We start from the raw sequence: 26,078 nt of genomic DNA, 5'->3' as shown, positions 1-26,078 counted from the left end.
GCCCCCCGCTGCCTCCACTACGGCTGCTGGCTGCAGCCAAGCCTCTGCCGTCTCAGCTGGACCATGAGAAAACCACCTGAGAAACCCCAAGATTTCCAGCGGTCAAATTCTGTGCTTCTAACACGGACACGGGGGTGTGACATGCAATCGCCTTTGTGGACCTTTGTGTGGGGGGTGGACATCGGATTTCCATTCGGTCAACTAGGGCAGTTGGGTCGGGCACTTTGCTGACCTGTTACTACTCTGGCTTCCTGCTTTTTAACTTAGAAGTAGTGTCATAAGAATTATTATTGCTAACAGTGCCATGTAGGCCTTTTTTGGGGGGAGAAGGTATTCCAAAGGTTGGGAGCATCTCAGTACTCAATAAATGCAGAGAAATTATAGGTTAGGAGGGAGCCTTTCCAATTCTGTCTCCCGGTCTTTCCTTCCCCTGACAATTGAAAGGTCCTACAATTCAGTAATTCATTATCATTTAGAATTTTGAGAATTCTCTATCTGGGGCTAAAAACTTCCTTTGAAGCTAATGACAGCTTTATATGGAGGGAGTCAACACTGGGGCAACTGGACGGTTAATTCAACCGCTGGTCACTCATGGTGCCCCTTCTAGTCTTTCTTGAAACAACACAGCGTGTGTAAAAAACACAGTGTGTGTAAAAGTGGTTTGCGAGCCACGGAGCGTGATGCGTGTAAGATACTCTGACACTTTCTCACACATTTCTTTTTGTTTTTACACTGATCTGCTGAAGCTGTATTTTTTGGTAGCCTTCCTGGTAACCTGTGATGTCACCCTCGTTCTTTCACCCCATTGGTTTTCGCTTTCCTGGCCTCTGAAGGTTGTCTCGTGATAGGAGCAGTCATCAGCCAATCTACCTGCGAGACCTTTCAGAAAGGAAGCCACATACCTTGTCGCCAGGACTCAGAATTCTAGGATGGCTACTTCTGCTGGGTCCTAGATCTGGGCTGAGAAGGCTAGTCTAAGCACAGAATAATTTCCTTCAGCCTGGAGTCTTATTCTCTCTTTGAAGCACTTTTTTTTTTATGGGAGAGGGAGGGCAACAAATATAATCTTATCAAGTTGATAAGTATATAGAGAAATTAGGACCATATATATATATATATATATACACACACACATGCCAAATTTTGTATAAGGCAAAATCTGCTTTGCATTTATTCCTTTAAATTTTTCTGACTTATCTATAATGTGGTATGCCCAGAATTTATCCTGTTAATTTTTATCTTACCTTTTGTTTTCCACTGGGGGGGGTCACATTTTTCTGAGAGTTAATATGGAAGCACTAGTTTGGATTGAGTGTTCATCTTTCTAGATCAAGAATCTTACTTTTTCCTTGCTGTCCTCCTTACAGATAACAACCATGAAAAAGCCAATGTGTTTCTTTCTGAGAAACTCAAATTCCCTTTTGACTCCACATTTATTGGTAATAAATGTTATATTTGAGTCCTTCTGACAAAGTAAGTGAATTGAACTTATACAAAAAAGGAAAAGGGTTGAAAGGGCCTTTAGTTATTCAAAACATTTAAAGTTACTTTGGAGTGCCAAACCAAACTTAGACCCCATATGAATCAAATAATCAAATCCTACTTCCCTTAGATTTTACTAGTGGTATTTCAATAATACCTTTAAGATACTAGGCAAAAGTTTAATCATAGAAAAATTGTTGGGAATGAACTTTTAAATCAATGACTGTGATCTAAGTACAATGACATTTTGTATTTTAGTCACCTGTCTTATTATGCTCTGAAAAAGATAAGAAAGAAACATGTAGTTTTCCTTGAATTTATCAGTTTTGTGAACACAAAAATCAACATCCAAAGTAAGTTTATTTTGTGGTTTGTGCTCTTTTTGAGAAGAGATTGCAAGTACTTTGATACAATTCTGTTAATTACGCTTCTTTGCGAGTTAGAATGTAAAAACAATTTTGGAGGACAGGGTGTCTAATATCTTTTCTACTATGACCCCTCTTTCTTTGATACTGCGGGAAGGCTTCACACAGCTTGGGGCACATGTGAACTGGTCCACTAAACCCACCCACTCTGAGTCTTGGGTCTTTTCCCAGATAAAAGTACCATAGGAAGTAGCAAAAAATTATTCCTGAGATTTTAAAGTAAAGTTGTTGTTTGTTTTTTTTTAAAGGGTAATCTGTAGACTTTTAGAGTAGACCAGATACTGTGTTATTATTGCATGGAGTGACAAAGTTTTGATCTGAAAGGGCTTAGATTTATTCTCAAAATAAGAAACAATATTGAAACTTTATGAAACTGCTCCATTTCCAAAGACTATCTTAAGCACTGGTCTTTTAGAATGTATGTTTACAACTAGCTGCTGTTAAGCAAACTAGGTATCCTGTTTTATTACACTTTATAGGGTTTATAATTTTTGTTTTACTAGCTGACTTATTAACAGCTCATTAGTGCTTAGCAATTATGGCTTTGTCCTTTTCTCTTCTGCTGCGGTACAATTTAAGCATATTCACGTGAATTAAGCAAACAACACATCTCCACCTCCTCTTCTTTGGTGGCCAGAAATCTAAGACTGGAACAAAGAGCTGACCACACCCCTCTCTGGGACAGCTGGCTTGTGAGCCCCCGCTGGGAACACTTACAGACCTAGTACAACTGGAAAACTAAAATATTGACTGGTTCCAACTAATGATGTTTTCCTTTGTGTTTTGGCTACAGATAAGGAAAATGGGAAGCTTTTTGAAAAATAGTTTTTTTTTTTTGTTTTTTTTTTTTAAGAAGGACCTGGCCAACTATCATTTTTCTAAGAGGCTGAATTATTTTTCTGTTTTGTTCTTCACAAAATATTTTCAGCTTTACATGTTTTATTCGGTCTCTGAAAGATTGGATCTGAAAACACAGAACAATAGTTTCCAGTTGTGAAAGTTACTGGCTCTTCACATTTATGTATTTAGGTAAGCCAGATATCTGTGTCATTGTCTAAGTGGAATACTTTTTTTTTTTTTTGGCATAACTCAAATGCTTTAAATCTTATACTTGTTCTTTTAGATCACTGGTCCCAACTTCTGGCAGCCAGATGTTTCATAAATTAAAAAAAAATTGTTTGAAGAATTCAAATCTGCTTATTAAAAAAATATACTATATGATGGATGTGTGTGTGCGTGCTATTTGGTTAATGATATAATTTAGCTTTGCTGGTGGTTATATCTTGAGTTTCCAACAAGACTGCTAGTTTTTTGAACCAGAGATATTAAAAAAATTTTTTTGGCATTATTTCTTATAACTAGTCAGGACCCATTCACATCTTTTTTTTTTTCATTGATTGATTTACTTTTGTATCTCACCTCATCAAACAGTGAAATAAGCAATTTTAGGATCTTGTCACTCAGCTCAATGTCAACCAAATGTGCCACACTCCTCATGACATCTGCCATGCTCTGCCTACGTCACATCCAGCTCAGCACAACTAGATAGCATAGACTTTCTGATCGAGATCACGTGAGAGACAGAGGAACCCTGCTGATGACGCCAGATGCTTCCGGAATCATCACGTGAGTCAGGATTGTGGGGAAGCAAGAGGAAGGGAAACCCTTGTCATGTTGAAGACGAGTGAGTAAACCAGTGGGGCGCCATCACCTACATCAAAATCATATTTCTGGTAGCTAATTTAAAATCTAGTTAGTTCTACATTCCTGTGAATCTAGTAAATTTTTTGCTTACAAAAAAAAAAATCATTGATGCAGCTTCCAAAATTGTTCTTATAGCTTTTTTTCTCTTTCAGGAATAGAATTAAAAAAAAAAGTTACAGCAGTGGGATGCCGTATCCACGGTCATGACGACTTACCAATTCAGCGTTGTTCTCCGTGAGTTTGTAGTCGTAGGAGTAAGGGTAGAGCATCATCTGGGAGTAGGAGTGGATCGTCAGGTACGCTTTGATGGAAGACAGGTGGTTGCGGATGAAGTTAGCCAGGGCCTTGGTCTCTTTCTCGGACTCGGCGGAAGGTCCACAGTACGTCTCATCACAGGGGCTTCGAGAGGCTCCGATTTCTGGAAAAACATACGTTATTGTTAACGGTACATGGTCCTCTACCAAGGTTCTCATGTGGCATGTTTCCAACTTCCAAATTAGAGAGTTAAAGAAGAGTGGTTTTCACAGAAGTACTTGTAATCGTCCTCCTGTATGTATACATGATAAAATATGCACACATGCAGCTACAAGATTAGAGTAGTATGTTTTTAAGCTCGTAGGGTAATAGGTTGCGTGTGAACTCAGCAATGTTTCCCTGTGTAGTATTTATGCGATGAGATTGATACAGTGTAAGAAAACAAGTAAGTAGAGGACCCACTGATACCCATGGGAAATTTCCATAGTATTGTAATCACTTTCCGAATGTCGAATCACAAAATTATAATTATATCCGACATCTATTTAAACAACTCTTGAATGATGGTCTCCTCTAGATTATGCCTCGCGTATGTCATAGGGTTCTGTCTGGTTTGTTCAGACTTAGGTTGGCAGCTTCTAGCACGGCAGGGAGCACAGCAGAGCACACGGTATATATTTTTCTGACTAAATAAATGAACTTTTTTGTCTGGGCTTTCAGGAGTTAGAACTCTAAACTATAAATTTGGATGTATTTTCCTTTCTTGTCTTAGGCACTGTGGTGTTTCCTGTGTTATTTTTTCACCTAGGCTTCCCAACAGAAGACACGAAATGGTCCACCAGCCGGATACTTACTGCACCAACCGGCGTCGAAGTTTCTGTTGGGGTCCGTGCCGATGCATTTGGTTCCAGCAGAGGTGGAGCGGGTCTTCCTCCACATCCGGTTCTGAAAGTGGATCAGACGTTTGGAGTAAGTAGCGTAGAAAGTGGTTGGCTCTAATTTTGACGGGTGCCCCTCTCTGTGGGCTTACATACATTGGTCCAGGTGTAGATGTAGCCATCGATGTTGAACACAGGCAAGACGTAGAAGTCCAACTTCTCAAGAAATTCTGTCATGTGGATCTCACGCCCGTAGGTGCGGACAGCCTGAGTGTGAATTATGCAGCAAGATTTCATGAAAAAAAGAAAAGTGAAACGCACGATGCTGTTAACATTTACATAGACTAAATGAATGTTGACTTTGGAAATGAAAGCAGAGTCTCCTATTGAGGAAGATATTATTATTATTCTTTAGAAAGCATTTAGAAAAATAATACTGATAGTTTTGTTTAAAATATTTGTTTCTCATTAGTCTCTGTTTCCAGGATACTCTATTGCACATAAGTATTATTTTTTATTTTAACTTTTTACTTAAAGATGAACAAAGATTTAACTAAATTAAAAACTTTTAAAGAATATATGTTATATATACTCATTTCCTTTGCACAAATAACTGCAATAACTCTTTTTTCAAAGTTAGTTAAGATATGAAGGTAAGACTCATTCTAGAAAGTAAAGAATGTCTATGGCTGGCTATGTGTGTTTCTCATTATATTATCTAGAAATAGATTTAATTTCTATGAAACCTTCTGTAGATGGCCTCACCACAGTGTCCATCGTAGAAGAAGAATTACGAACTATTCCATTATAAATTAAGTTCTCAATGATGGATTTTGGGAGCCTCTCACTCAGGGTCCAACTTGAAAAATGATGGACATCTCCTTCTTCCTCTTCATTTTTGAGAAGGAAACTTCGTTACCTGACTGGACTGGTTCTCCACGCGGAGTAATGCGCACTCTTATCTCTGAATGAAGACCTCATACCCACTTACTATGTCCCCTTAGTCACAGTCCCTCAGCCCCAGAATTATTTTAAACTTAAATTTAACTCTAGGGCCTGACCAGGTGGTGGCACAGTGGATAGAGCATTGAACTGGGATGCCGAGGACCCAGGTTTGAGACCCCGAGGTCGCCAGTTTGAGCGCGGGCTCATCTGGTTTGAGCAAAAGCTCACCAGCTTGGACCTGAGGTCTCTGGCTCAAGCAAGGGGTTACTCGGTCTGCTGAAGGCCTGCGGTCAAGGTACATATGAGAAAGCAATCAATGAACAACTAAGGTGTCGCAATGAAAAAATTAAGTTCCGGTCTGTCTGTCCCTATCTATCCCTCTCTCTGACTCTCTCTCTGTCTCTGTAAAATAAATAAATAAATAAATAACTCACTCTAGGCTTGCTTGAATAGACTTTAGAATGTGTAAGGCGTGTATGTGTCAGTAGTTTTTCTAGACTCTCTGTGGCTCTGTGTGTGTATGTTCATTGCAGTCACTGTGAAGCGTGGGCTCTTCGGGGCGGAGCAGCTACAGAGCCATGTCCATTCAGTGGTCTGCACTTGGAGATCACCAAAGTAATGGCCGGAGCTCTTTCTCTCCAGAGGACACATGGTGAGACAGCCACCGATGTTACATGGTGCCCACTGGATACATACCATGTCTAGAAACCAAAACCGTACCCATAGACGAGGAAGTGTTTCACAGAAATTATTTTGCATATAATAACATTCTTAAATTTTTAAAAACACTTGGACTGTTTTAAACCTCAACTTCTGAAATCATTTTAGACTTATAGAAGGGTTGTCTACCTTTCACTCAGCTTCCCTACCATGTACAATGTCACCAGTTTACACAACCGTGGTAGGGTGACCAAAGTGATACACTGGTACAGTATGAACAAAACTGCAGGCTTTCCTCGGTTTTTATCAGTTTTTCTGCTAGTGTCCTTTTCTGTTCTAGGACCCCACACTGCCATAGGATGTCGTGTCTCCACAGTCTCTTACCTGTGACAGTTCCTTAGACTTTCTTGTCTTTTATGACTTTGACGCTTTTGATGAAGAGTTCAGGTCTGCAGAAGTTCCCTCCATTGGACTTCTCTGGGTTTTTTTTTTTTAATAATTAGAGAGAGATAATGCATTTGGGGGCCGAATACCCCCAAGACGATATGCCTTTTCAGCACATAATATCAGAAGGTATGTATGTTGCATTGATTATGTCCTATACTGGTGATGTGAACCGTGATCACTTGGTTAAGGTAGTTTCTGCTTGGTTTTTCCACTGTAAATTTTGCCTTTATAATTTGACATATGTATGAAAAACTTTTTTTTCCCCCATTGATTTTACAGAGAAAGAGGGGGTTGATAAAGATGGGGGAGAGAAGAGAGAGAGAGAAACATCAACTCCTTCCACTTAGTTTTCCCACTTAGTTGTGAACTCATTAATTGCTTCTCGTATGTGCCCTGACCCGGGATCGCACCCAAGGTCTGGTGTGCAGGGATGATGCTTTATCCACTGAGCCACTGGTCAGGGCCTATAATTTGATACTTATTTTTGAGGAGATACTTTAGAGACTGCAAATATTCCATTTCTCTTTAAACTTTCACTGCTTGATTTTTTTTTTTTTTTTCATTTTTCTGAAGCTGGAAACGGGGAGAGACAGTCAGACAGACTCCTGCATGCGCCCGACCAGGATCCACCCGGCACGCCCACCATGGGGCGATGCTCTGCCCACCAGGGGGCGATGCTCTGCCCATCCTGGGCGTCGCCATATTGCGACCAGAGCCACTCTAGCGCCTGGGGCAGAGGCCACAGAGCCATCCCCAGCGCCCGGGCCATCTTTGCTCCAATGGAGCCTTGGCTGCGGGAGGGGAAGAGAGAGACAGAGAGTAAAGCGCAGCGGAGGGGTGGAGAAGCAAATGGGCGCTTCTCCTGTGTGCCCTGGCCGAGAATCGAACCCGGGTCCTCCGCACGCTAGGCCGACGCTCTACCGCTGAGCCAACCGGCCAGGGCCCACTGCTTGATTTTTGAACCTATCCGTGAGTGTCTCTGAAATGATTATTACTATGGCGTTCCAAAGGTGATTTTTTTTATTTTGCTCATTCTTTGTACATCTGTCAGTTGCAATTCTGAAAGAAAGACTCATTCTTTCTTTCCCCTTTATTTATTTACGTAATCATCTACTTTTATCAGTATGGGCTTACAGATAGTTAAAAATTTTAGTTTTTAAAGGGCTTTCACATATATCTTATCATTAGAATTGTAAGGAATGAAAATAGTGTCTTTTAGAGTAGGGACCACTATGTACCATTTTCTTTATTCTGAAGCATGCAATGGTTATTATCCAGGAGGTAATGATCAGATTAGTGGTTTATCCTCAAATATTAACTTTTATCCATTATACTACCTATTAGCCTCTCTAGCAAAGGTGATTATGAGGGTTCAGATGAGTTAAATTCAAGTAAATATAATTTGTTAACTTTTTTAAAAAATCTTGCCTTATAAAGGTCTCTTGGTAAAAGTTGAAACTAATATCCCCAAAATGGGAACTTGAAATTATGATGTCTTTCTGTTATTATTCTCTGTTATTAGAGCTAGGTGATAAGGAATTGATTGATGTAAATAACAGTCCCTACGTCCCTCTGCCCAGAATCACTCTACATACTGACCTCTCTCACGAACCACTGGCAGAATGCAGGGGAGATCCACTCCCGGGCGTGGAAACCACAGTCCATGAAAATGGCAGGCTTGTTTGGTCCGGGTTTGCCAACCTGTTGAAAACAAGAAGAAGACTATGATTCATCACATTCGGGGTTTAACATCCACTACGCGTCTGAGCTTTGGACTCAACAGGTGAAACTTGACGGACACAAGAGGTCTATCCCATGATTAAGTTAAAACATAATACTGGCTAGTACACTGCGTTCTTGTCTCTAGACACCCACAGCGTTTGAGCCTGAAGGCTTACATGACCGTTTATTATTTTTATTAAGCTTGACAAGCTCCTATTTCCAGAAGATACTTTATTGCCATGCTTAATTGTCCTCGTGTGAAACTTAGTTTCAGCTGCTATTATTATGTGACAAGGACCAAGATGACTGGGTGGGTAACTGGAAGGTTATCGACATTGTGGCTGATCTTGTAAGAATATTTCTTTCACTCCCACTTCTCCCTCATTATTTTTTTTATCTTCTCCATTAGAATGATACGACCTAAATGGCGTGAGAGGACGACAGAAACAAATCGTTGCTAGGTTCCGTAGGGTCGTCTGAGAGACAGGAAGTTTATAAACTTTTCGAGTCAATGGATTTGTGCACAACATCTGGGAGAGAGGAATTTTCATCAAGGTGGATGATCCTTCACACTGCTTAGAGGAATATGGTTACATTTACAGGACATCTATTTTATTGCATATATTTTTTCCCCTTTTGAATAAATCAACGTGATGATTTCAAAACCCACATAGGATAAAAGGAGCTTAGGGTGTCTGTTGGATTCCCTGGGGGGGTACAGGCAGGGAAAGAATAGCAACAATGTTTGGGACGACCCTATCTGCCAAACAGATGTCCATGTGTTAGAATTCTTCCACAGCAACCCGACCCGGCCAGGTGGCGGTTAAAAGCAGTCCGTTACCTTGAGGAGGTACATGGTGCGTCCTTCAAAGGTGGTGCCGATCGCGCTGCGCGAGACGAGGTCTGGGTTCTCCTCGGCGATTTGTTCGGTCCACGCCTCAATCTACCAAACGGAACCACGTGGATTAATTAGTGCGACAGCCTCGGTTTTCAATTCCCAAAGTCCTGTCTGACTCGACGACGTGCGCGCCATACCGTTTCCCACTTGTTGTACTTCTCGTAACTGTGTCCAGCCGCCCGGACCTGGCTGTCAAACTGGGCCTCCAGCGTGGCTCTCAGGTTGCTGATCAGTACCCTGCAATCAAGCAGAACGGGTGCTGCCGTGAACACAGGGGTAGTTCCGAGGGCACCCGTGCAAATACCCGGAGTCGCTGCGTCAGCAGGTGGCCCAGGGCGTTCTCCGTGGGGTCTCGTGTTCTCTGATAGCTGCTTCTCACCAATAGTGAGTAAGTCACTCAGAAGGATGCTGTAGGGTGCAAACAAGGTTAGCTCTTCCCGGCCCTAAACTTGACATACTTGGCTGTTCTAGGACCCTAAATTGTTCTGGGATCTAGGAAATGGTTCACCCTGGTACCTGGGTCATTCTGAGTCTCAGGGCCACGGGTTGCCACACAAAAGTGTGCCCTTGTGCCTTGCCTGTAGTCTTTCTTCCTCAGGACATTCCTGGTGTTAGCATTAAAAGTCCCATGTCCAGGGACAGTTGGTCACCTGAGGTCTTTATGTTTTTCAGAAAAGTGCCTTAAGGCCCTGGCTGGGCTGCTAAGTGGACATCCTGGGTTCGATCCCAATCAGGGAACACATGAGAAGTGACCATCTGCTTCTGCCCCCCCATCCCCCTTCTCTATCTCTTCCTGTCTTGCACCTAGTGGCTAGATTGGTTTAAGCCTTGGCTCAGGCACTAAGAATAGCTTGGTTGGTCTGAGCATTGGCCCCAGGTGGGGGTTGCTGGGTGGATTCTAGTCAGGGTGCATGTGGGACTCTATCTGCCCTCCTCTCGCTTAAAAAAATAAAGCAAAAAGAAAAGTACCTTGATGAGTAGAAATTAAAAAATATTAACAAGAGAAAGATTTATTAGATAAAAGAATACTGGGTTTGAAGACCCAGTTTTTGCATGCCTGTCTTTCGACTGTTTAAAGCCATCTAAAACGAGTTCCAGGGCACGGTCATGTGGAAACTGGCCCTGGAGGCCGGCTCATGGCTGGGGTTCAGAAATGACTGTGCAGCTGGAAGTTCCTGCTCTCAGAGGCAGCCCCCAGGGTACCTGCATGTGCAACTTTGTTTCTCCTTGTGACTTTCGAGTAGGAGGTGTGTTCTGAAGTGGCAACAGTTTGCAAGCATTAAAGTCCTTAATCACAGCACTGTGAATGTGATGGGTGGAGGCCAGTTTGCAGAGACTTCTGTTAGCCACGGTCAAGCCTCCAGAAACATTCTGATCTGCCCCAGGGAGAATCACAGCCAGGCATCAAAAGTCCCGCCCTCCCCCTGGCCGCCCAAGGGCGTTCCGGTGAAGTTCGGAGGGGACCCCCCTCTGAGCCGCCCTCCTGCCTGCTTTCATTTGGTGAACGGGGGTATGGACTTGGGTCGGCGTATGGAAAAATGCAATAAATCAATACTGAATGCTATTTACTTCCTAGCAAAAGGCAAATACTGTCTTAAGGTCAATTTTTTTTTTTTTTTTTTTTTTTTTTTTTTAAGGAAAATGAGCAGATCTTAAAATTGATCCCGTGGAAGAAACATTTTCTGGTGGGCACTTGGTCAGCGCATCGGTTTCTATGGCTGCCGTGAAAGACCGCAAACAGCCGGAACTGGCTCGTGGACGCTTCTGGAGGTTAGAAGTCCAACACAGGGTCTCCCCGGGCGCTAGCGTCGGGGGCACCAGCGGGGCTGCGCCCCCTGCTGCGGGCCCAGGGGACACTCGGCTTCCCGGCCCCTGACAGCCGCTGGTGGCTGCCCTGGGCTCCTTGCTCTCTATCACCTCGGAAGCAGCACTGGTGCTCGAGTCCTTCTCACTGCGCGCCATCGGAGTCCCTCCTCTGTCCCCCTCTTCCAATTTCAGGGACCCTTGTGATTACAGTGGACCTATGGACACGTCAGGGTCATCTCCCCATTTTACGTGCAGCTGCTTAGTAACCGCAACCACAGTTCCATCTGCAACACTCGCTCCTCTTTGCCAGGGAAGATGACAGGTTCCCACGCTGCAGGGGTTAGGGTGTGGGCGCTTTGGACCCGAACCGAAGGGACCATCATGCTCCCTTCTGTCGTGAGGGGCAATCATTTCAGTAAGTGCTATCACTGTGTTCCACACCTACACTGGATTATTTGGGAGGAGGGTAGAAGCAGAAGAAATCCTAAATTCAAAATTGAAAGATCAAGGTCAGAGTTTTGCTGAACTCATAAACTGGGTTCAGAAAAAAAAATAATTTCATCTCTGGGCCTGAATTTTTTCTAATTTTTGGAATGAGGGCATTCGATTAGCTGGTACCGAATGTTCTTTTCAGTTCTAAGACGCAGTAGCTTGACTCCAATCCATAGGCCCTGGTCACTTACATAAATGTCTTCCGAGGTTTATGGAAAAAATTAAACCATGGTCAAGTTGCTAGTTACCGCTTTCATAAAATTCAGGAAAACACAGAGGGAACTAATATCTAAATAGAGGCAGTTTAAGAAAATGATGTTCAAATATACCTAAAAACTAAAAACAAGCAAAAACAAAAACCTTGGAAAAAAAACCCCACAAGCAGACACTTGTAAGGAAACATCCACATTCCAAGGTCATCACATCAAAAGAACAAATCCAGCCCAACAAGGAAGAACTTCCTGACCAAATGGCCCAAGGCAAAATCCAAGAGGAAGCCGTCAGTGACGTCCGTTTTCACTTTAACAAGATTTTCTCCATGATCAGTGAGCAGGCAATGCAGCATCTCAGGTGTATGGCCTCGTAGTAGGTGCCCAGGGAAAAAAGTCACCAGCAAATGGCTCCCAGGCACCCCACGCCCACGGGAATTTCATGAGCACGCAGTCAGGATTGCACCAGGGACTTGTGGGAATGGGACAATCATGGCTCAGGTCCTCATGGCAAAACAGAGCCAGCCCAAGCAGGTTCCACAGGCCCTTAGGGGCCAGTCCTCATATTCAGATGATGTTGGGGAACCAGTGACTTATGTAGAGGCTGCTGTTTTGTTCGGTACTAAGACAAGACCTTCTGTTAGCGTTATTACTATGTTACATAGTAATCATCTTCATCAATCACCAGGACAAAGAGGCATTAAAAAAAGTTAAATTTCAGAAGATGCCTAAGACTAAGAGCATCCTCTAGTGACTTGCCAAACAGCATCAGGATGAGGTTGAAATGTGGTGCTGACTTTTGCCTGAAGGCGGTGCGGGGGTGGGGTGGGGAGATTGACCTCAAATGATCTTTCCAGCCCTATGGTTATCTGGTTTTATTAGATTTAGGACAAAGCACTAGTTTAACTATATTACAAAATATTATTACTAAATAATGAGCTTCTATTCTAGGAGATTAAAGCAATGCCTCTTACTGTAATAGAGACCGCATTACAGCTCCAATACACAGAGGCTGTGTACTATTTTATACTTTTGTATGTTCCTTTTATAGCGCTATCTAACCTTGTTTTTTAAAAACATACACACACAGGCAAATTAGATAACGGGGACTCCCAACAAAGCAAAGAATACAAGGCCCGAGGAGGGAGGTGACTCAGTTCTCTCCACCTTTCAGATTCCGGTAAAAGGAGTAAGTATTGCTCAGTGCCCACAAGAGGAGTCCATTGCTATGGAGGGACACTAGGCACCCATTTCTTCCCAAGGACACTTTCTTGTGTGGATCTGAAACATGTAGAAACACGATGTTCTAGCAGGCAGTTAGCAACAATCAGTCTCTCTCTGGGTTGGAGATTGACACCAGCCAAATCTTAGTCTTTCTGTATCAAAGGGTGCAACGTTAGCATTGAAAAATCCTTATTTTTTTTTCTGGGTACACACATTGTCAATTGTTAATTAAGAAATCTGATTCAAGTTGCCAAGTGAGACGCATCTTGGTGAAGAGGGCTGGACGCATGGCAGCATCTGGAAAGCTACTTTGGGTGGGTGCTGTGCAGTGGACGGACGGTTCTTACTGTCCATAAACAGGCCTGCAAGTTCCCGCCGGCAGGAAATCTGAATACAAAGTAGTCACCACACGAGGCAGTCATGGGACGCCCGGGGACCGCTCGCAGCCCTGGCGAGGATATTGCTGGTGCGCCTTTCCAGGATTTCTAGGGACTTATTATTATTTAATATTTAGAAAATGATATGCCACAGAAGTGCTCTGCAGTGAACAGAGAAGCAGAACTTAACAAGAGCTCAGCCCTCGGGGACGTCCTGTGTTCTGGATGGGACAGCGCTCACACACCATTCCCCCAAAGTTTAAAAAACACTAAAAACACACATGAATTTTCCACCCGACACATGGGGATTGATGTGTGGTTAGAAGACATTTTTCTACTTCGTGATCTGGGTAGAAGTAGGACATCATTCCGGCAGCTAGGGTTAGCTTATGGTCCCTGACCTTCCTTCCTACAGAAAGGTAAGGAGGTCCTCCTCTGTTCTGAACGCCACTGGCGGCTCCCAAAGGCTAGAACTTAGAAGTCCTTCCTAGGGTGATAAAAAGAGCCAGATGTCACAAACATCCATCTTCATCGCATTTGGAATCTTTTTTTTTTTTTTGCATTTTTCTGAAGCTGGAAACAGGGAGAGACAGTCAGACAGACTCCCGCATGCGCCCGACCGGGATCCACCCGGCACGCCCACCATGGGGCGACGCTCTGCCCACCAGGGGGCGATGCTCTGCCCATCCTGGGCGTCGCCATGTTGCGACCAGAGCCACTCTAGCGCCTGAGGCAGAGGCCACAGAGCCATCCCCAGCGCCCGGGCCATCTTTGCTCCAATGGAGCCTTGGCTGCGGGAGGGGAAGAGAGAGACAGAGAGGAAAGCGCGGCGGAGGGGTGGAGAAGCAAATGGGCGCTTCTCCTGTGTGCCCTGGCCGGGAATCGAACCCGGGTCCTCCGCACGCTAGGCCGACGCTCTACCGCTGAGCCAACCGGCCAGGGCCTACATTTGGAATCTTACCGTGCTATATACCTTTGTTCTAAAAAGACAGTCCATTCTTAAGGTAGAATTTTGACTTGCCACAGGCAGAAGCTGATAGCTAAGTTATGCGGTGGGTGATAATGGGGTTCCGTGTAACCCTTTCTAAGTTGTGTGATTGGCAAACATGTCCTCCCATTCAGTGGGTTCTCTTTTCATGTGGCTGATGGTTTAATCTTTTCAGTTTGGTGCCGTCCCCTTTGTTAATTTTTTTTCTTTTGTTTCCCTTGCCCGGAGGAGGTCTATCGGAAAAAATGTTGCTGTGGAAAATGTCTACGGTTTTACTACCTATGTTTTCTTCTTGGATTTTTAAGGTTTAGAGTCTAACATTTAAATCTTTCATCCATTTAGAGTTTATTATTGTGGGTGGTGTAAGAAGGTGGTCTAACTTTTCTTTCTTTCTTTTTTTTTTGCATGTATCTGTCCAATGTTCCCAACACTATTTATTGAATAAACTATCTTTACCCCATTGGGATTCTTATTTATTGTCTGTTTTCCTCAGAGGCGGGTGGGACCCTCTCTATCCTTTTTGGGATGTAGTATATGTAGGCACTCACTGTTTGTTGGTTGAACAGGTGGACACCAGCCTCTCTATTTGGGAAGGCGTTCTCATCTTAAAGAGCTTAAGTGAGCCAGGGTGCTCTCTGGGGAGAGGAGACTCTAGGCTTTTGGAGGACCACTTTTTTTTTTTTTTTTTCAGTCCTCTCCATGTGTTTCCTACCATTAGAGAGAACAGCGGGGCTTTGGGGAAAAAAGGACAGAAAGACCACTCAGTCTGACTCTGGTCTGGTCCTTAATCTGAAGGAGCATAACTAGCCCTCCTGGCTCTTAGGAGGTCTGGCTGCTCACCTGGAAAAGGAGACTTGATATCATTTGGGACGAAAACTGTATCTAGCTGATAAGAGAGTATCTGTTGGTTTGGCCTGTAGTCTATAGGTCACTTACAAGCCAGTAGCAGGTCGGATATCTGTCTGAAGATTTGGGGTTCAAGAATCAAAATCATTTTTTATTAGAGCAATAACTAAACACAAAATCTACCAGCCCTGACATCTTAAAAATATTTGGAATCCAGGGCCAGATATGCCATGACCTAGTTGTGGGTCCCCAGGGAGCGATGGACTTGGTCTAACGTTCACCTTCCCAGAGGTATTCAGAGGGGTGGGTGAGTGCATACGTGGGAGAGAATTTCAATAGCTGGAAATGGTAAACTTACTCATACTGCAGCTCGTTCTGCTCCAGAAAGTCTTCGACAGTGGAGATATCTTCTGCTTGAACACGGAAGTCAACTGTGCTTTGGGGCTTGATTTGGGCGGCAGAGTCTGGTTTCCAGAAGTCGATCTGAGTAAGGAATAAGATATATTGTGTTGGACACCTATAATCTCATGGGCAAATTATTATTGGCAAGCGCCCCATTGCTGTACTCCTTTGAATTACTTTCAGACTCAAATTATTCATGAAATCTCTTAGAGATTTATCCTTTGAGTGAATAAGAACTGGGACCAAACAGATGTCGATAGAAATGTTTACACGTATATTTATAGCCCTAATTGATTATCAACAATCATGAAAAGCATATAATTATTTTTTTTTCCAGCATGCTAGTTAATTGCATTATTCTGTAACTACTCTTTTCTTTTTTTTTTTTTTTTTTCATTTTTCTGAAGCTGGAAACAGGGAGAGACAGTCAGATAGACTCCCGCATGCGCCCGACCGGGATCCACCCGGCACGCCCACCATGGGGCGACGCTCTGCCCATCAGGGGGCGATGCTCTGCCCATCCTGGGCGTCGCCATGTTGCGACCAGAGCCACTCTAGCGCCTGAGGCAGAGGCCACAGAGCCATCCCCAGCGCCCGGGCCATCTTTGCTCCAATGGAGCCTTGGCTGCGGGAGGGGAAGAGAGAGACAGAGAGGAAAGCGCAGCGGAGGGGTGGAGAAGCAAATGGGCGCTTCTCCTGTGTGCCCTGGCTGGGAATCGAATCCGGGTCCCCCGCACGCTAGGCCGACGCTCTACCACTGAGCCAACCAACCAGGGCCTACTCTTTTCTACTTACTGATTTTCGGGAGCAGTGGCTTATTGGGTTAGCAGTATTTGTGGTCGTGGATAAATGTGCTGAGTGAGTAATGAGGAACTAACTAGAGCCACAAAACTTAGTAGAGAGAAATGGAGCTTTCTTTTTTTTTAAGTAAGAGGAGGGGGGATAGTGAGACAGACTCCCACACACACCCTGACCGGCAACCCCGTTTGGGGCCAATGCTGAGTCAACTGAGCCATTGTTAGCATGTGAGACTGACTCTCGGACCACTGGCTGCAGGAGGGGAAGAGAGAAAGTGGGGGGAAGGGAAGGGAAGAGAAGCAGGTAGTCATTTCTCCTGTGTGCCCTGACCGGGAATCGAACCCGGGACGTCCATACGCCAGGCCGATGCTTCATCTACTGAGCCACTGGCTAGGGCCGTTAATTTTTAATATACTTATTTATGAGGAGCTCAGTGCTGTATGTGTCACAGGACTGTGTGGACCCAGGAATGCTCCTGACCTGTGGGGGATACAAAAGGGAAGAACAATGTATCTTTCCATAGTGGTCCTCTTGGTTACCATGGCTAGAAATAAAAGACCCTGGAAGATTCAGTAATCATACTGACATTTTCATTTGTTCAATTACTTATCAACCATTACTGAGGACCTACTATGTGCTAGGCTCTGTGCAGGAGACTAGCAATACACTGGTGAGAAATCCAGCCTGCCATCTGTCCCCGTGAGGGATATTCCAGAGAAAAGGATGCACAAAAATAACAGGAGGTTGTCTGTGATCATTCTCACGATTTCCTGTGTGGATGTGTGCTTTCCCATCTCCTCTCCCCGTGGCAAAGTAATGGCCAAGGACTGCCTCCTGTAGGGGTCTGTCTTCCCGTTCCTTCCTTGAGCTGAGGCAAGGGCTCGAAGCCTGTGGGGAACTTGGCAGTGGGTCTTTCTCTACCTCGGCGTCCGGCACAATCCCTGTTTAGATGTCTACAAGCTGGTCTCGAGCTGGAGATGTGACAGGCGGAGATATTTAAGACCATTGCTTGGAAACCTGGAAGGAGTTTGGGCCGACTTAGAGGTTGTTTAATAGAAACGGATGAGGTAAAATAGTAAGAGGCCCAATTTTGGACACCCCCATGGAGAACCCGATAGGCCGCGTCTTGTCCTGGTAATCTTCAAGCCACTGCAGGTGTCTCATGGGTGCTGAGTCATGGGTCAGGGGTCAGAGGGTGTGTCAGGGGACTGGGACACAGAGTGACACCAGGAGGGAGTCCGGAGGAGAAAGTGTGAGTGTGTCTGCCCCTGGGCTGTTGGAAGGCGAGAGTATCGATGGTTTGACAAGGACGGGCTCCAGTAGGTGCCCTAGGAGTCAGAGACGAGGGGATGAAACGGGCTGTAGAAAGGTGGTGGAGGAGTGTAAAGCTATGTCATGGTCCAGACAGAGGAAACAAGGAACCGCTCATGAAATCCAGTCGGCCCACGTTGTAAAGAGAGGCGCCACGAAGACCAGCACAGGGTAGGAGAAAGCACGTGTTTAAAAGTCAATTCCGAATTCGTGTTTTTGATAAACCCTTGCCATTCTAAGGTGGGATGGGAGAGGGAGGTGTATCTGCACAGAGAGCTGGTGAAGCACACAAAGGCCTCCCAGTATCTGTAGCCGGTTGGCAGTGGCCGCCCATACATAACGCTGGGACCTGTCAGCGTGCTCAGGGACACCTCGCCGTCAAGGTCTGCAGCTCTGTGCTTGAGAGCTCATTCCCCGAGAACTGGGAAAAGCCAAGCCTACAGAGCGAGGCAGGCAGGATGGCCAAAGAAATAACTCTTTTCAGAGATGTGCTCAATGATGACCCCGGACGTGGATGTCTAGGTACTCCAACTCCTTCCCTTCTTGGGGGAGATGACACTGACGTGTGGGATTTGCACCCCTTCCTAGAGTTCCTGGGAAACTTGGAGAATTAGGCTCTAGCCATCCTCTGCGGTCACGGACCCAATAGGGCCCCCTTGTCGGCTTCTCTAGATCACTCCCCACTCCTCTGCCAGGGCTCCCTGCTCTTCCCAAAGGGAATCTTTGTCTAAGGAGAACCTATCCGAAGACGGAACTTTCCACTCAGCGCAATAAATGTCTGCATGATATCCTTGGTGGTGGTTATAATACAGGCTGGGTATGTCTGGTACTGCTTCCCAACAGCCTGGCCTCATGGGTAGTTCTAGTTTTGTTAGTCGGTTGAAAGTTGCCTTCCTTGATCTCCTAACCTCTTGCCCATTTCTCTTGGCTCTGCCAAATATTGCATAGGGTGAGGGGAGAAATAGATATATATATATATATTTCTGCAGTAAAAACAATGGATTGTTTAAAATAAGGTAGAGAAATCTCCTAAATATATTTGGCGGAAGACCTGCACACCTAACTTGAGGTCTCTTAAAAATTTCATTTTGTCAACGGAGAAATTGTTCAGCAAACAAACCAACACCCAACACTACAGAGTCCGGCAAGTATGATGCAGAGTTATTACACTGATGTTATTCCCTGGTACTTAGAACTGGAGCCCCAAATCAGGAGCAACACTGTAGCCCCACAGATGTTTACCAAGGCATCAAAGTATGGATACAAAGAATAAACTCAAATTATTAACACAAGGAGATAAATATAAATTTCAGTAATGACCAAGACCTTGTGAATGAGATCTAGGTCTGAAGCATGGAAATGCAGTAAAATATATAAACTGAGGTGTGTGGAGCTGAGTTATATGTTAAGAAGATATAGAACTGAGGTCATAGGATTATAATCCAGGAGACTGAGTGACAAAGAACCACAAAGGACATTTGCTGAAAGATAAAAAAGAATATCTTTAAGTGATAGCACTGTGGGAATGTCGACTCAATCAGACAGCTGGCTAATAACTAGAGTCCTTAAAACATATCACAAAACTAGTGAAAATTCTTTACCCTCACAAATTCTTTTTGGAATAAGATAGGCCTATAAAAGAATATTGGTGTGGGAAAGCTGTGGTTTTTCACAAGTTTACACAAATTTGTTTCTTCACATGGCCATTGATTATAAGTTGAACATCTTATAGAATCATCATTTATCTTGATGGAATTTTCCTTTCTTATTGAATGTAGAACTGACCTCTATTTTAGGCTTGATTCCCCCTGGCCCCATGGAAGACCTTACTAGTGTAATAGGAGTCAAGGGAACATCGGACGGCTGTCACCAGCTTACTCTAGGCAGAGATAATCATGTACCTTAAACCAGGGAAACAGAGTTTACACAGTACGGAGAAAAGAGAGTGGGTTCTATGGTAAATGTCACCAAAATAAAGAACAAGTTCAACCCTGATTACAAGGAGATAGAAAAGCCCTTACTAGACAATTACAGATGGAAAGGGGGAGCCTTTGTAGTCACAGATCTCTCCAACACATTGAACTTCTAAAAGGACAGGTTCAAAAGCCGGGGGCGGGGGGGAGGGGGGGGGGAGGACACATGGCCAAGGATAAATATGAAAACTAGGAGCCCTTGAAATGATTTCATCAGGAAGGCTACAGTCCAGAATGTGCTGTACTCGCAAGAGCAAGATCACGAGGGAGAATGGAAATCTCTCTTTCAATCCTGTTGGGAATGAAATGGATACAGAAGAGACAGACAGGCGTTTCCACCGCTTGGAGCAGTAGCATGGTGTTTGCAGCCGGAAGAGAGAAAGGAGCCTTATTTCACTTCTGTCTGGCTTTGTGTTTTATTTTCCCAAGGAATTAACACTGTCTTTTGTTTCTTCTACTGAGAGGTGAAATGAATATAAGTCAAGAATGTTTTCACATGTTACAATGTTAGCAGAAATAACCTTCTGGAAAGAGAAGATGGAGGCTCCCCCTACCCTCATAAACGAGGAGGGAGGGGTATTACACTGGCCGTGTAAGTTGCCTTTCAAATCCCAGATGTAACAAACGTTTATGTAGCTCTTATTATATAGGTTCTGAGTGCTTTACTTACATTGATTTTTTTTTTTTTCTTAAACCTCACAACAATCCTGTAAGGTCAGTACTATTTTTCTCCTCATTTGATTCATGAAAATGTTGAGACCCAGAGAGGTGTCCTGAGACCCAGCTAGCCGGTGGTGGAGCTGTTGTATCAGAACAGCGAGAAGCAGATGTTTTGCCAAACTATTAATTAGCCAAATTAAGTACTCTTTGTTTTAAAGCCAGCGACCACAAGGAGACCTAAGTCATTCAAATCATGTGGCCCCGAACACAGTTTGAAGTTAGCTTTTAAAGACAGGATCACACACTGAGTGGGGGATGGGGAGGAGGGGAGCCTAGCAGTAAAACAAAGCAGTGAAACAAGCTTATTTACAATGATTACCTAGAAGATTAATTCAGGAAGAAACATTCTGGGAACATCTGCAACCTCCCAGAACCGGCCCAAGGCCACAGCCTGGGAAACCAGCCTCAAGGCCAGGGGTAGGGAGTCCTTTAGAAAAAGTAAGTTCTGCTAAAAGTCCCTTTGTTTCATTTTTCATTCTTTTCTATTTATTTATTTATTTTTGTATTTTTCTGAAGTTGGAAACGGGGAGGCAGTCAGACAGACTCCCGCATGCGCCCGACCGGGATCCACCTGGCATGCCCACCAGGGGGCGATGCTCTGCCCATCTGGGGCGTTACTCTGTTGCAACCAGAGCCATTCTAGCGCCTGAGGCAGAGGCCACAGAGCCATCCTCAGTGCCTGGGCCAACTTTGCTCCAATGGAGCCTTGGCTGTGGGAGGGGAAGAGAGAGACAGAGAGGAAGGAGAGGGGAAGGGGTGGAGAAGCAGATGGGCGCTTCTCCTGTGTGCCTTGGCCGGGAATCGAACCCGGGACTCCTGCACACCAGGCCAACGCTCTACCACTGGCAAAACGGCCAGGTCCAGTCCCTTTGTTTTAGAGAAAGTGAGTTCTGCTGCTTCATTTCAGAGTCAGGAGTGGAACCCTGGGCGGTCTGACTCTGGACCCTCTACTCTGGATCTGTGTAAAATGCGGACGTCCAGGTAACTAAGAATGTCCCGCAGATGTGACTGTAGCCCTTCCTTGGCAATCTCAGGGGAACCAGAGCCTTCAGGGACCACTGAGGAGTGCAGTGGGCAAGTCTTGGGTTTCATGAAGAGAAAAAAAACAGGTGAGTTCCCGCAGGGAGCTCCCAGGCCCCGGCAGGCATGGGCGCTGGCCAAGCTGCAGAGTAAACGGGAAGCAGGTGGACTGTGAACGGTCGGAAGAGGAAGCTGCGATCCCTGGGAACTGGCACGGCGTAAAGCCAGAGCAAGGCAAGCCTGGTCCCTTCATCGTGTTACTATCACTGGCCTGAGTGCTGCTGACTCTGCTGACTCTCTGGAGCTCAGCAAAGCATTTGACCGCCTCTCTTCATGTCTACTCTGCTTCCCAGGTCAGAAAGCACGGTGTTATCTGTAGGGAACACCCCGGGAACATGGATAACGCAGCAACCTTATCCAAGAAGAGCTCATCAATGAATCGTGCTCGGGGCTTAACACGATGCCCGTCACCCTGGAGGGTCGAGAAGAACAGAATTCATTGAATGGATAAACCGCGAAGGAGACCTCTACTTCTGGGCTGTCCCCTGACTTGCTGAATATTTTTCTTCACAAGTGACAAAGATAAAGGTCGACAAGGCACACTTAGCAAACGAGCTGGGGATGCAAAGTTGGGGGAAAGAGTTATTGCCCTGGATGACTGACTGAATTCATTTTTAAAATGATCTCCACATGCTGCAAACAGGCTATCAAGATAAAATTTTAGCAGCATGAATCTATAATCTTGCATTTTGGTTAAAAAATTGATTAGTCAATTACATAAGGAAGAAGATCTTCCTTGAGGGTGATTCATTTGAGAGAAAAAAAAAAAAAAAACCCAACCAACCTAATGGTTTTGTTTGGCCGTAGGTGTATTATGAGCTGAGAGTATTCAATAACTGTTCAAGATGCTAAAAAGAACCCTGGGCCCCCTGAATAAATGTCTGCTTTACAAACGAAGGCAGGCAGTGACCCTGCAGGATGTGTCCATCAGGGCATACCTGGAGGTCCACTGTCAGCCCTGAGAGCTACATTTTAGAAAAGAAACATAGACAGAAAGCTTGAGCAATATCCAGAGGTGACCAGAATTACCAGGTGCCTGTACGCCAGCGCTCAGAGAAACGGTGGAAGGCCCGGGAGAGATCGATCTTCGACACGAGACGGTTTTTGTCTCAGCTAGGTCCAATGGGTCAGAGTTAGATAAGGTCGCTTTCAGACTTATGTAACAATTAGAATCATTTTAAAGGCAGGTGGGACAGCCTGCAATGCTTCCTTTCCCTAGAGGTGCTCAAACTGGTTTTATTAAGACTAGCCACCCGGGATGCAATTTCTATGGGAGGGAATTCCAGATTTGAGTGGAAGTCTGGAGTAGACGACTTTATATTATCTTTTAATGCTAAACTTCGGAATCTGTCTCAGATTAGGACACTGTCTACTTTGATTACCCCCCCACCCCCACCCCATACCTTACAGGGCAAAAAGAAAAAAAATCTATAGAAAGAAAAGGTAGCTGGATAGCTAGCAATTTAAGAGTTAGTAGATTATGTTGGTTCATATATTTGTGAAGAAACGGCATCCACCTAAGTGAACTATTTGTGATCAGCCATAGCTTCTTGTTCCATATACAGTGGGTTTCTTAAAGAAGCATAGAGATTTTGGGTTTCTTAAAAGCCTTTTTTTTTTTTTTTACCCTTCTTTCCCCCACCGCATCTCATCTCACGAAGAGGGCCCGAGTCGAGGTGGGGAACACTCAAGCTGTTTGATTTGGAATGAAGGAAAATCAAAGAGAGCCCACGATGCATGGGGTGTGGAAATGAATGTCACCTTGGACCGAAGCCCGGTTTGGGGGTGATGTCGAAGTCGCTCATTTTTCTTTCTTGCCTTAGGAAGGAAGTGACTGCCCGCGAGATGTTCTATGACCTTTGTGACAGTTCCTGGACAGTTCCAGCCCCTCCAGGTGTCACGCTCTGTCAGCTCTTTAAACAGTTACCCGGGATGGATCACACCGCGGGGCTTATGGCAATCCCATTTTTTTTTTTTTTAAAAAAAGGCGTGTTGGCACTAAACATTTATCAAGTTTTTACGTCTTGCTACGAAAACGCGACGGTTCATATTTCACGCCATTCCTCTTTTGGTGAAATCACTGGGCAAGCGAGGCTTTTAGGGTGAGCCTGCGGTACCCCCAATGGCACAGGATGGTTATTTACCTGGCTGGTGGCGGCCAACTCACGCAGCAAGCGGACGTGCTCCTCATCTTCCACGGCCACACGGAACACCTTCTCACTGCACGGCCCGAGGGCAGAAGAAGCAGGGACAATGTTCAGTGGAGTCACGCATTCAGAGTTGGGAGCGAGCAAGAAGCAAGGGCTGGTCCATCCAAGCAGGGCTGCTCACTTACCCTTCGAAGTGCTCACCGGAGTGGTGAGCGGACGCGAGGGCCACGGCCGCGAGAAACAAGAGCGCCAGCATCGTGTCTGAATGGGCCTTCTGCGGGCGCTGCACCCGCTTTTATAACCCCGGCGTGTTCTCTGCGTCCTTCTTCGGACTGCAAATAGGCGCTATCAAATCTCGATGAGTGGTTTTCCTGGCCTGGTAGCCCTGGTGGCTTGTTGTGTAAAGGCTGGGAGGATATCTCTTTCCACACCTGTGGCAACAGAACAAATAATCTCAACTTCCAACCTGTCCAATTTGAATGTCAGACCTTGAACAGTCTGAAGATAAATGAGTTTTAAAATAGAATCTATTTGTAGACTTAAAAAATTTTTTTTAATCTCTCTCTCTCTCTCTAAATATATATATATTTTTAATTGAGAAATTAAATTTAATGGGGTGACATTGATCAATAAGAGTACATGGGTTCCAGGTAAATATCTCTAGAGCATTTGAACTGTTGACTGTGTTGTGTGCCCATCACTCAAAGTCAAATCATTCTCCATCTCCAGATATTTGTCTTTCTTCATTTTATTTTTTTTTTAAATTTTGAGTTGAGAATAACACACTATCAATTCTACAGATTTAAGTGTAAATTTTGATGAGTTTTGACGAATGTATACATCCATGTAATAAACATCCGGATCAGGTATAGGGTGTTTCCATCGTCCTGAGAAGTCCTTTCTAGTACATTCGAGTTTGTTTCTCCCTCAGGCAATTACTATGCAGATTTCTAACTTCATTCATTAATTTTGCCTGGACTAAAGCTTCATGTAATGGAGGGTCATACTGTATATATTCCTTTGTGTCTGGTTTCTTTCATTCAAATCACTTTTTTAAATGTTTATTAGTATTTTTGTTTGCATTATTGGTCTGTCCCTTTTGATTAACAAGGAATATTCCATTGTATGAATATATGCCACAATTTCTTTATCAATTTTCTTGGTGACGGATACTTGTGTTGTTTCCGATTTTGCATTATGATGCATAGAGCTACCATAAAAATTGTTATACAGATCTTTTCATTGACATGTTTTAATTTGGGGAGCAGGTAAATAGTATAGAACTGCTAAACAATGAAGATGTGTCCTAACAATCTAGGATTTTGCCATTTTCCTGCAGCGGCCGTACCACTTTGAGTTTCCACCAGCACCCAGCTGCTTCACACCCTCCAACACGTTGGTATTTTTAGTCTCTGATGCTGGTCATTCTAGAGAGTGTGCTGTAGCATCTAATTGTGGTTTTAATTTGTATTTTCCTAATACTAGTGACACTGAACATCTTTTCATGTGTTTATTGACTATTTGTCATTCTTTGGAGAAGCATCTATAGAAGTCTTTTGCCTTTTAAAAGAAATATTTTTGACTGTTTAAATTGTTTTATAGCAGTTCTTTCTACATTGTGGATACAAGCCCTTTATTACAAATATATCTTGCTGGCTATACTTGTGGGACAGATTAAAACTGCAATGATTCAAAGAGGGAGGATTTATTTGTGTCCTCCTATCACATCTATATCAATATCTCTCTATCTCTGCCATCTATCTATCTATCTATCTATCTATCTATCTATCTATCTATCTATTATCTATCTATTTATTTATCTATAATCTTGTAAACATTTTTCCCAGCATGTGGCTTGCATTTTCATTTTTTTCAATATTATCTTCTGATAGCAGAAGTTTTAAATTTTGATGAAGTTCCAGTTCATCAATATTTTTTATTTTATAATTCATGTCTTTTGCATTCTTTTCTATTTTTTACTTTCCAAGGTCTTAAACATATTTCCTTATGCTTTCTTACAGAAGTTTTGTACTTGAGGTCTTTATGTATGGTGTGAGGTATGGATCAGCAAATTTTTATTATGGATATCCATATGGATCTATATATGGATTTAGTACTGTTTTTTTGAGAGTGCTTTTCTATCTTTATTGAATTACATTGGTTTCTCTGTCAAAATTCATTTGGCCATATATATGTGGGGTTATTTCTGGACTTTCTATTATGTTTCACTTGTCTATTTTTCTAATTTTATACAATTATCACAATGTTTTGGTTATTATACTATAC

The 26,078-nt window shown here is 43.9% G+C and overlaps 1 protein-coding gene across 1 annotated transcript in view; it reads right to left on the bottom strand.

The window, feature by feature from the left end:
- Positions 1-24,136, bottom strand: part of CPB1 (carboxypeptidase B1) — a 35,604-nt gene extending 11,468 nt beyond the window's left edge. Inside the window, exons 1-9 of the mRNA XM_066348041.1 lie at positions 23,978-24,136; positions 23,787-23,862; positions 15,717-15,841; positions 9,554-9,653; positions 9,360-9,461; positions 8,396-8,497; positions 4,901-5,011; positions 4,721-4,811; positions 3,827-4,029 (exon numbers count right to left, since the gene is read on the bottom strand). Coding sequence (XP_066204138.1) covers positions 3,827-4,029; positions 4,721-4,811; positions 4,901-5,011; positions 8,396-8,497; positions 9,360-9,461; positions 9,554-9,653; positions 15,717-15,841; positions 23,787-23,862; positions 23,978-24,048 — 981 coding nt within the window. The 5' untranslated portion in view covers positions 24,049-24,136. The remainder of the gene's footprint in view (positions 1-3,826; positions 4,030-4,720; positions 4,812-4,900; positions 5,012-8,395; positions 8,498-9,359; positions 9,462-9,553; positions 9,654-15,716; positions 15,842-23,786; positions 23,863-23,977) is intronic.
- Positions 24,137-26,078: the final 1,942 nt, after the last annotated feature.

The sequence above is a fragment of the Saccopteryx leptura genome, chromosome 8, assembly GCF_036850995.1.
Source record: "Saccopteryx leptura isolate mSacLep1 chromosome 8, mSacLep1_pri_phased_curated, whole genome shotgun sequence".
Classification (NCBI taxonomy): Eukaryota; Metazoa; Chordata; class Mammalia; order Chiroptera; family Emballonuridae; genus Saccopteryx; species Saccopteryx leptura.
This window is presented reverse-complemented; position numbering and strand designations above follow the sequence as displayed.